Source organism: Mustela lutreola, chromosome 6 (assembly GCF_030435805.1).
Source record: "Mustela lutreola isolate mMusLut2 chromosome 6, mMusLut2.pri, whole genome shotgun sequence".
Classification (NCBI taxonomy): Eukaryota; Metazoa; Chordata; class Mammalia; order Carnivora; family Mustelidae; genus Mustela; species Mustela lutreola.
The window spans coordinates 35,328,203-35,340,271 of record NC_081295.1 but is presented as its reverse complement, the minus strand read 5'-3'; the positions used below and the strand labels follow the sequence as shown (position 1 = coordinate 35,340,271).

The 12,069-nt window shown below is 34.7% G+C and overlaps 1 protein-coding gene across 2 annotated transcripts in view; it reads left to right on the top strand.

Annotated features, from left to right (window-relative positions):
* Positions 1-12,069, top strand: part of MANEA (mannosidase endo-alpha) — an 84,397-nt gene that overhangs the window by 12,825 nt on the left and 59,503 nt on the right. The window contains exon 2 of one of the 2 annotated variants that reach the window (XM_059177053.1): positions 1,438-2,016. In XM_059177053.1, the coding sequence (XP_059033036.1) occupies positions 1,476-2,016 (541 nt within the window). In that variant the 5' untranslated portion in view covers positions 1,438-1,475. The remainder of the gene's footprint in view (positions 1-1,437; positions 2,017-12,069) is intronic. The other variant, XM_059177054.1, reaches the window with a different exon arrangement.

Sequence of the window (12,069 nt, the reverse complement as noted above, 5' to 3'; positions counted from 1 at the left end):
CTATGAAGAAAGGTAAGAGGATGGTAAATACAAAAGTCAAGTTCTCCTTAAGGTAAAGGGACAGGGCTGGTGATTGGCAAGGGGCACAAGAGATGGAAATGGGCATTTACTCTGGCAATTTCCTTTTTGAATATTTATGTGTTTCAACCTAGACATGTCTTTCATATTAATCTTTAGGTGTAATGTCTTTTGCAATTAAACACGGTTAACTTTGAGAGGAATCTATAATTTTAGTCTTAAAAAGAAATATGCTTGCTCATCTTAGTATTTCTTGCTTGTATGCATAATGATGTAGCAATTTGTAGAAAGTCTGTGTGTGTGTGTGTGTGTGTGTGTGTGTGAGTGTGAGACAGAATTACTTACGGGTTAGATTAAGTATTTTTCTGTCTTTTCTATTAGGACTAGTTTATTGTAACAATTCTCTAGAATAACAACAGCATGGTTTATTATAAAAAGTCATATTTTATAAATAAAGTTAATGTCAGTTTTTCCCCAAATACTTTTCTAGTAAGAAATTTGTACATAAAGACATTTTTATATGTATATACCTATGTACATATACACACATTACACACACATGTGTATATATAGTTATTGAAACATAGAAATACAAACACCATACCATTTTAAAAGTTTTAAGTCCATGTTTATACTTTTGATCAGTAAGGTGTTCATAGTTATAAAGCAGTGCATTTTTATTATTTATTTATTTATTTATTTTGAAAAGATTTTATTTATTTATTTGACAGAGGTCACAAGTAGGCAGAGAGAGGCAGGCAGAGAGAGGGGAAGGGAAGCAGGCCCCCTGCTGAGCAGCTAGCCTGATGCGGGACTGGATCCCAGGAGATCATGACCTGAGCCGAAGGCAGCAGCTTAACCCACTGAGCCACTCAGGTGCCCAAAGCAGTGTATTTTTAAATTAGGAATCCCTTACTTGTGATCAGTCTTTATCTTTCTTTTCATTTCAGAAATGTCATAAAATGTGATTACTCTCTTCTTGTGCAGTCATTATTTTAGTTAAAAGTTTGTTGAAAATCCATTTAATGACTAGGCTTTTAATCTATTCATAAGTATTTCCTTTTTTAAACTATGAGCCTTTAATTTTATATTTGGAAAATTTTAGTCCACTTGCATAGAATATTCTTCCCTATATTCAACATACACAAAATCTGTTCAAGTGATGCAAAATACTTTCTTAAATAAAATTTCTAAGATGTTTATCTGACAAAATATAATTGTGATACTTCCAAATAAATACCACCATTTAGTCTAGCCGTGTATAGATTTGTAGACATCAGTATTTGATGATACAACTAATGTATTGCGCTTTTAAAACTTTTCAATGTAATGAACTTTAGGGATTTTAGTTTTCATTCAAATACATTGGGAAACATTGTCAATACCATTTACTAATTACCATTTTTCAATAAATTACAGCTAAATATTTACCATTTTGGAGTTTAAAGTATGTCATCATGGCAAAGTTTCGAAGAAGGACTTGCATCATTTTGTCACTTTTTATTCTATTTATTTTCTCCCTGATGATGGGTTTAAAAATGCTGAGACCAAATAAAGCTACTTTTGGAGATCCTTTTGGACTTGAACTTCTTCCACTACTTCATCAACAAACTCGCTTAGGGAAAAGCTTCGATTCCCAAAACAATGACAAAATCAACCGTGAAACAAGTAACAAGAATTTAAAAAGTGTTGAAATCACTATGAAACCTTCCAAAGCCTCTGAACCTTACCTGGAAGAGCTGCAACCTCTGAATTATTATTTACATGTATTTTATTACAGTTGGTATGGAAATCCACAATTTGATGGTAAATATATACATTGGAACCATCCAGTCCTGAAGCATTGGGACCCTAGATTAACCAAGAATTATCCACAAGGGAAGCACAGTCCCCCGGATGACATTGGCTCCAGCTTTTACCCTGAGTTGGGAATTTACAGCTCTCGGGATCCTTCTGTCATTGAAACTCACATGAAACAAATGTACTCAGCTTCAATTGGTAATTATTTTTATGTGTGTGTGTTTAGATATGTGATCTGTGTGTGTGTGTCTGTGTGTAAATGTAGAACATTTAAGTTACTAATTACTCTTCACATTGTTATTAATTATAATCTTAAATTTATAAACTCTAAATTAAGCTGCATGTATGTTCTTAAACATCCAGGAAATCACTTTTTAATAGTACTTTAAAATGCATTGTATAATTTATAATTTTTGGAACATTTCTAGATATATTTTTATTGATTTCTAATTTAATATTAGAAATTTAAGAATTGAATTAGAAATTAGAAATAGAATGGAATTAGAAATTCAATTAGAGTAGAATTGAAATAGAAATAGACTTAGAATTGAATTGTCACCTACATAAGATACATTGGATTCTCCCACTTCAAGTATACAGCTCAGTGATGTTTCTGTAAAGTATACACCTGTTTAATCATTAGCCCAACATGAAGTAAAATATTCTATAGCCCAGAAACTTTCGTCGTGCTTCCCTCTTGCACCTTCATATTCTTCCCCAGGAAACTGTGAATCTAATTTCTCTCACTGTAGTAGAATAGCTGTTAATGTTCTAATACTGTGTGAAAGTAGAATCATCTAGTGTGTGTGTAGGTGGGCAGGGGGGGGCTTTTGCTCGGCACATCATTCTTAAGTTTACCCATGTTGTTAACTATGTCAGTAATTGAGTTATAATTATTGCTGGGTAGTAATCCCCCATTGTATGATTATAGCCATTTGTTTCCGCATTCATCTGATGAATATTTGGACTGTTTCAAATTTTTGGCATGTAGTATATCATTTGGTCTTGTTTTTCTGTTTTTTAAAACTTGTCTAATCTCTGCTTTTTAAATCTATGCTTATTTATATGTAATAGAATAATGATATGGTTTATTTTAAATGTTTTGTTTGCTGTTTTCTATTTATACTATCCTATTCTCTTTTCTTCTTTTCTGCCTTTTTTTATAGGATATGTTTATCCCATTTTTTTTCTTCTGACTTTTATTTTATTTTATTTTATGATTGCTCTAAACTTTACAGTATGCACTTTAACTTAACTGGTCACAAATCTCTGGTTATTTTTGTTCCCTTTTTCTCTCAACTTTGTCTTCTCTCTAACTTCTGGCACTCCAGCTGCACACATTAACATAGATTTACATACATTATCCCACAGGTAATTAATAAAAAAATATATAATTGGGTGCCTGAGAATTCTTCAAATTAACCTACGCTTTAAAATAAAAAATGTCTCTGCTGTGTTTCCTCTCTTATTAGTGTCCCTAATACTAGGGCCACAAAAATAAATTGGGTGTTCCCATATTTTTATAGCTGTAAAAAGGGCCAAACTCATTATTGAGCTGATAGGTATATAGAGGTATGCAAGGCATTTCATGAACAAAACAATGTAGAATTCTGTGAATCTACATCAGGTATGCAAGATGACTTGTTTTTCTTCTGTAATTATTTTTTCCAATTATTTAAGAAAATTTAATTTATAGTATATACTTATAGCTCCAGTTTCTATGTTCTATGATATAAAATATGACATGAAATAGGATTGCTAAATTCAGAGAGCATTGACTACAGTCTCAGTTTACAATTTACTTTTGGGTAGAGGACCTTTCAAATGACTTTACTATTTTGTACAAAGAATTTCTATCACATTTAAGGCTTTTTTATTACAAGGTTGGCTTGTTTGTGACTGCTGTGCTTGACAAAAAATGGATATCCATGGTAGTTTCAGATTTTTTTTTTTTAAAGCAAACTGAGCTTTATGCAATGAGTATTCACCCCACCCCAACCCCCTGGCCCCCAGGTATGGTTTATCTGAAGAAATAATATGAAAATGACATCTTTGGTATGTTATTATTTGTGATTAGGAAGAAAACTTCCAGTTCATATGTAGTTTTATGCCTATCTTATGTTTATGAAGACCTTTTCCCCTTATATTATTTTACTATGACATAATATGTGTGAACATGAATTATTTGAAAACATTGTCAACAACATAATTATTTTAATTTTAAATGTTGACTGTTTCACTATTGATCAAATATTTCTTTTGGTAGGTGTCATGGGAAAAATAAACCCTTTGATAGAAATAAAAGTGACATTTTAATCAATCTGTATGTTATTTCCTTATCAGTGAAGTATTGAATTATACTAATTTTTATTGAAATATTGACATTTAACATTCTGTAAGTTAAAGGTATATAGTGTAGTAATTTGATATATATTGTTCCATTTGATTACCATTGTAGCCATTAGTGAGTCCTTCTATCACATCTCCTAATTATTATTTTCTAATAGTGGTGGAAAAAATGAAGATCTAGTCTCCTAGCAAGTGAATGTTTTTAATACAGTTTTGTTGTCTATAATCACTGTACTATGTATGAGATTTCCACATCTTATTTATGTATTAGTATCATATGTGTACCTTAAACAACCTCTCTCCCATATCCCCACTACTGAGCCTGTGGTAACCACCATTTCACTCTTTGTTTTGTTTGCATTTCATACAAGCTATCGGACAGTATTTGTCTATGTCTAAATTAGCATAATGTTCTCAAGATACATCCATGTTGTTGCAACTGGCAGGATTTCACTACTTTTTCTGGTCGAAGAGTATTCCATTTTATATATGTATATGTTCACACTTTATACACATTTATATATATATGTGCGTGTGTGTGCACACATGTGCACGTATGCATCTATCTTTGTCCATCTATCTGTTTTTATCACCATGTCTTCATCCATTTACTCATTGATGGACACATTTTGGCTGTCGTGTAATGCTGCAGTTACACAGGCATCCACATATCTCTTTGATAAAGTGTTAATTTCTTTTGGATTTATACCCAGAGTTGCAACTGCCAGATTATAAAGTAGTTCTATTTTTAATTTGCGGGGGGGACCTCTATACTCTTCTCCATAGTGGCTGAACCAATTTACATTCCCACCAACAGTGCACAAGAGTTACCTTTTCTATACATCCTTGCCAACACTTACTATCTTGTTTTCTTGATAATATCTGTTATAACATGTATGAAGGGCTATTTCACTATAGTTTTGATTTGTATTTCCTTGGTGGCTAATGATGTTGAACACCTTTCATGCCAACAGTGGCAAGTCTTTGGAAAAGTGCCTCTTAAGTTCTTCTGCTCATTTTTTAAGTGGATAATTTGTGGGGATTTGTTCATTATTGAGTTACAGGAATTCTATGTATATTTTGGGTATTAACCCATTATCTGTTAAATGATTTACAAATAATTTATTTGCCTTTTAGTTTCTTAATTGTTCCTTTCTCATTGTATAAGCTTTCAAGTTTGATGTAGTCCCACTTGTTAATTTTTTCTTACTTGGGCTTTGGCTGTCCTATCTAAATGTTTAAGTCTGATCCATTTCTAGGTGATTTTTGTGTGTGGTGTAAGATAGTCCAATTTTCTTTTCCTGCATTTGGTTATCCTGTGTTTCTGGCATCATTTGTTGAAGAGATATTCTTTCTCCATTGAATATTAATATTCTTTGCTTCCTTATTCTTTATTAGTTGACTATATATGTGGGGGTTTAATTCTAAGTACTCTATTTTATTCTGTTGATCTAAATGCCTATTTTATACCTATTTTCATACTACTGTATAATTAGTATGGCATCATAGTATAATTTGAAATCAGTAAATATGGCTCCAGTTTTGTTTTTCTTTGTTATCATTGCTTTGTCTATACAGGGTTTTTTTGTGGCTCCATACAAATTTGAGGATTTTTTTCTTTATATTACTATGAAAAATGCTATAGGAATTTCTTTCTTTTTTTTTTTTTTTGGCTTAAATAATGGAGGGTTTTAAAAATATATTTTTATTTTCATTCAATTAATTAACATAGGGTATTATTAGTTTCAGAGGTGGAGTTCAGTGATTCATGAATCTTATATAGCACCTGGTGTTCATTACATCCTGTCACCTCCTTAATGTCCATCACTGAGTTACCCCATCCCCCCAGCCCTCTCCCCTCCAGCAATCTTCAGTTTTTCTCCTATGATTAAGAGTCTCTTATAGATTACCTTGCTCTGTGGAGTTCTTTCTTCCTTTCTTTCTTTCTTTCTTTCTTTCTCTCTTTCTCTCTTTCATTTTATTTATTTGTCAGCGAGCACACGCACAAGCAGGGGGAGCAGCAGGCGGAGAAGCAGGCTTCTCACTGAGCATGCAGCCTGACATGGGCTTTGATCCCAGGACTCTAGAATCATGACCTAAGCCAAAGGAAGACACTGAACCAACTGAGCCACCCAGGTATCCCACGCTCTGTGATATCATCTTGTTTTATTTTACCCTTCCTTCACTTATGTTCCTCTATTTTGCTTTTTTAAATACCACATATGAGTGAAATCATATAGTAATTGTCTTTCTCTGATTCACTTATTTCACTCAGCATAATACCCTCCAGTTCCATCCATGTCGATGTAAATGATAAGTATTCATCCTTTCTGATGACTAATATTCCATTGTATAAAAATATATACCAATCTTCCTGGGACACCTGGGTGGCTTAGTCGTTAAGCATCTGCCTTCGGCTCAGATCATGATCCCAGGGTCCTGGGATCGAGCCCCGCATCAGGCACCCTGCTTGGTGGGAGGCCTCCTTCTTTTTCTCCCACTCCCTCCTGCTATGTTCCCTCTACCGCTGTGTTTCTCTCTGTCAAATAAACAAAACCTTAAAATACACACACACACACTCACTATCTTTATCCATTCATCTGTCTATGGACATCTCACCTCGTTCTACAGTTTGCCTGTTGTGGATATTGCTGCTATAAACTGTGGGGTGTGGGTGTCCCTTTGGATCAATACATTTGTATTGTTGGGGTAAATACCTAGTAGTGCAATTGATGGGTCCATACGGTAGCTCTATTTTCAACTTTTTGAGGAACCTCCATACTGTTTTCCAGAATGACTATAGCAGCTTGTATTTTCACCAAAAGTATGCAAGGGATCCCCTTTCTCCATATCCTTGCCAATGCCTGTCATTTCCTGACATGTTAATTTTAGTCATTCTGAGTGGTGTGAGGTGGTATCTCACTTCACACCATTGTGGTCTTGATTTGTATTTCCCTGTTGCCAAGTGATGTTGAGCATTTTTCCACGTGTCTGTGGCCATTTGGATGTCTTCTTTGCAGAAATGTCTGTTCATGTCTTCTGCCCATTTCTTGATTGGATTAATTATTCTTTGGGTGTTGAGATTGAGAAGTTCTTTATAGATTTTGGATACTAACCCTTTCATAAGGCATTTGCAAATATCTTTTCTGTCAGTTGTCTTTTGGCTTTGTTGACTGTTTCCTTTGCTGTGCAAAAGCTTTTTATTTAGGTGAAGTCCCAATAGTTCATTTTTGCCTGTTTCCCTTGACTTTGGAGATGCATCTGGCAAGAAGTTGCTGTGGCCAAGGTCAGAGTGGTTGGTTCCTGTGTTCTCTTCTAGGATGTTGATGGATTCCTCTCACATTGAGGTCTTTCATCTATTTTGAGTCTGTTTTTGTGAACGAGATAAGGAAATGGTCCAATTTCATTCTTCCATGTAGCTGTCCAATTTTCCCAACACCATTTGTTGAAAAGACTGTCTTTTTTCCTTTGGAAATTATTTCCTGCTTTGTTGAAGATTAGTTGATCATAAAGTTGATGGTCCATTTCTGGTTTCCGTGTTCTGTTGTTCCATGGATCTATGTGTCTGTTTTTGTGCCAGTACCCTATCAACTTGATGATTACAGTTTTGTAATAGAACTTGAAGCCTGGAATTGTGATGCCACCAGCTTTGGTTTCCTTTTTGAACATTCCTTTGGCTTTTCTGTTTCCATACAAATTTTAGGATTATTTGTTCCAGCTCTCTGAAAAAAAGTTGATGGTATTTTGATAGGGATTGCATTAAATGTGCAGATTGCTCTAGGTAGCGTAGACTTTTTTAACAATATTTGTTCTTCCAATCCAGGAGCATGAACGTTTTTCCATTTATGTCTTCCTCGGTTTTGTTTATATATAGTGTTCTGTTCTATAGTGTTCTGAGTACAGATCCTTTGCCTCTTTGGTTCGGCTCATTTCTAGGTATCTTATGGTTTTGGGTGCAATTGTAAATGGGATCAGTTCTTTAATTTCTGTTTCTTCTGTCTTGCTTTTGGTGTATAAAAACGCAACTGATTTCGGTGCATTGATTTTATGTCTGCCACTTTACGGAATTCTTGTATGTGTTCTAACAATTTTGGGACACAGTCTCTTGGGCTTGCCACATAGAGTATCATGTCATCTGAGAAGAGTGAGAGTTTGACTTCTTTGCTAGTGTGGATGCCTTTTATTTCTTTTTGTTGTCTGATTGTTGTCTGTCTGGTACTATGTTGGGCAACAGTGGTGAGAGTGCATACCTGTTGTGTTCCTGACTTTGGGGAGAACCTCACAGTTTTTCCCCATTGAGAATATTTACAGTGGGCTTTTTGTATACTGCTTTTATGATATTGAGGTATATTACCCCTATCTATACACTACAAAGAGTTTTAATCAAAAAAGGATGCTGGGGCACCTATGTGGTTCAGTCAGTTAAGCATCTGCCTGGGGCTCAGTTCATGATCTCACATTCCTAGAATTAAGCCTGGTGTCACTCTCTGCCTAGCAGGGAGTATGCTTCTCCCTTTCCCTCTGCCCCTGCTTGTTCTCCCTCTTCTCTCTTTCAAATAAAATCTTAAAAAAAAAAAAAAAAAAAAAAAAAGCTGTACTTTGTCCAATGCTTCTTCTGCATCTATTGAGGGGATCATGTGGTTCTTGGCCTTTTATTAATGCACTTTATTCGTTGATTTGAGGATGTTGAACCACCTTTGCTGCTCAGAAATAAATCCCACTTGGTTGTGGTGAATACTCTTTTTAATGTACTGTTGGATCCTATTGGCTAGTATCTTCTTGAGAATTTTTGCATACATGTTCATTAGGGTTATTGGTCTGTAATTCTCTTTTTTTGATGGGGTCTTTGTCTGGTTTTGGGATCAAGATAATGCTAGCCTCATAGAATGAGATTGGAAAGTTGCCTTCCATTTCTGTTTTTTGAAACATTTTCAGAATTATAGTTATTCTTTAAATGTTTGGTAGAATTCCCTAGGAAAGCCATCTGGCCCTGGGCTCTTTTTATTGGGAGATTTTTGATTACTGCTTCAATTTCCTTGCTGGTTATGGGTCTGCTCAGGTTTTCTGTTTCTTCTTGGTTCAGTTTTGGTAGTTTGTATGTCTCTAGGCATGCATCCGTTTCTTTCAGATTGCCTAATTCGTTTGTGTATAGTTGCCCAGAATGTTTTTATAATTCCTAGTATTTCTTTGATGTTGGTTGTGATCCTCTTTTCTTTCATTCATGATTTTTATTTGGATCCTTTATTTATTTGGGTCTTTTCTCTTTTCTTTTTGATAAGTCTGGCCAGGGATTTATCAATCTTATTCTTAAAAAAAAACCAGCTCCTAGTTTTGTCGATCTGTACTGTTCTTTTGTTTTTTATTTCATTGATTTCTGCTCTACTCTTAATTCACTTCTACTGGGTTTAGGCTTTATTTGCTGCTCTTTCTCCAGTTCCTTCAGGTGTAAGGTTAGGTTGTGTAGTTGAAAGGCTTATATTGCTATGTACTTCGCTCTTAGGACCGGTTTTGCTGCATCCCAAAGATTTTGAACAGTTGTGTTTTTATTCTCATTTGTATCCATGATTTTTTTTTTTTTTTAACTACTTTAATTTTCTGGTTGACCCATTCATTCTTTAGTAGGATGCTCTTTAGCCCTCCATGTATTTGAGCTCTTTCCAAATTTCCTCTTGTAATTTGACATCAACTTTGAAAGCATTGTAATCTGAGAATATGCAGTTAATGATCCCAGTAATTTAGTACCAGTTGAGACCTGATATGTGGCCTAGTATGTGATCTATTCTGGAGAATGTTCCATATACATTTGTGAAAAATATGTATTCTGTTCCTTTAAGGTGGAATATTCCGAATACATCTGTGAAGTCTATCTTGTCCCGTGTGTCATTCAAAACCCTTGTTTCCTTGTTGATCTTCTGCTTAGGTGATCTGTCCATTGCATTGAGTGGGGTGTTAAAGACATCTCTTGTCATTTTTGTTTTTGTTACTAATTCATTTATGTAATTTTGTTATTAGTTGGGTTTTTTGTTGTTGTTATTGTTGTTATTTGTTTATGTAATTGGCTGTTCCCCAGTTAGGGGCATAAATATTTACATTTGTTAGATCTTGTTGAATAGACCCTTTAATCATGATATAGTATTCTTCCTCATCTCTTATTAGAGTGTTTAGCTTAAAATCTAATTTGTGTGCTATAAGGATTGCCACCCCACCTTTATTTTGATATCCATTAGCACAATAAATGATTTTTCACCCCCTTTATTTCAATCTGGTATTGTCTTTGGGTTCAAAATGAGTCATTTGCAGACAGCATATTGATGGGTCTTGCTTTTTTATCCAGTCTGATGCCCAGTGTCTTTTGATTGGGGTATTTAGGTCATTTTAATTCAGAGTAACTATTGAAAGATATGAATTTAATGCCATCGTAGTACCTGTGAATTCAGTTTTGTGTATAATCTCTGTTTCTTTCTGGTCTGTGTTACCTTTGAGTTCTCTGTTTGCTTAAGGATCCCCTTTAATATTTCCTGCAGGGCTGGTTTAGTGATCACAAACTCTGTTTCTGTTTGTCCTGGAAGCTCTTTATGTCTCCTCCTATTCTGAATGACAACCTTTCTGGATAAAGTATTCTTGACTGTATTTTTTTTTTTTCTCATTTAGCACCCTTAATAGTATTACACCATACCTTTCTTGCCTTCCAGGTTTATGTGGGTAGGTCTGCTGCCTGTCTAATGTTTCTATCCTCGAACATTACTGACCTCTTGTCCTGAGCTGCTTTCAGCATTTTCTCTTTGTCTCTGAGTTGTACAAGTTTCACTATTATATGTCAGGGTGTTGACCTATTTTTTTTTGGCGGGGGGGGGATGGGGGACTCCTCTGTGCCTCCTAGACTTGAATGCCTGTTTCCTTCCTCAGATTAGGGATGTTCTCAGCTATAATTTCCTTCTTCCACCCCTCCCTCTTTCCTCTTCTTCTGGAATCCCAATTATTCTAAGTGTTTTGTCTTATGGTATCACTTCTATCTTGAATTCTCCCCTTCATGATCTGGTAGTTTATCTTTTTCTCAGCTTCTTTATTTTCCATCATTTGGTGTTCTATATCACTAATTTTCTCTTCTTCCTCATTTCTCCCAGAAGTTAGAGCCTCAATTTTTTTTCTGAAGATTTTATTTATTTGAGAGAGAAAACACAAGCATGGGGAGGGGCAGAGGGAGAATGAGAATCAGGCTCCCTACTGATCAGGGAGCCACATGCAGCACTCGATCCTAGGACACTGGGATCATGACCTGAGCTGAAGGCAGATAATTAACCAACTGAGCCACCCAGGCATGCAGTCTCATTTTTTTTTTTTTTTAATCATATCTCATTAGTAGCCTTTTTTTTTAAATTTCAACCTCATTAGATTTTATTTCTTTTATTTCTCCAGAAAGGGATTCTCTAGTGTTTCCTATGCTTTTTAAAGTCCATATTGTATCTTTATAATCAGAATAATGATTCTGATAATTCCATCATTTACATCCAAACTGATTAGGTCCTTGGAAGTCAGTATTGCCTCTTATTCTCTTTTTTCAGGGGTTTTTCCATCCTGTCATTTTGTCCAGAGAAGAATAGGTGAGAGAACAAAATCATAAAAAAGCAACAATGACCTCAGAGAATTATACTAAACTCAGAGACCAGAAACCAACAAGGAAAAAAATATATATATATGTAATCAGACACTTGAACAAAACCAAGCAATACTCTAGATACACTAAATCCTGATTGTATTTTGGTCTTTTAGAAAACTAGGTACCAAAACTGTATAGAAAGAAAAACCTATGTATATATACAAAAATGAATATTATTGGAAAGATAGAATGTAACTGCAAAAATAAAAATTAAAAGAGAGTTAAAAATATAATCAGGTGAACAG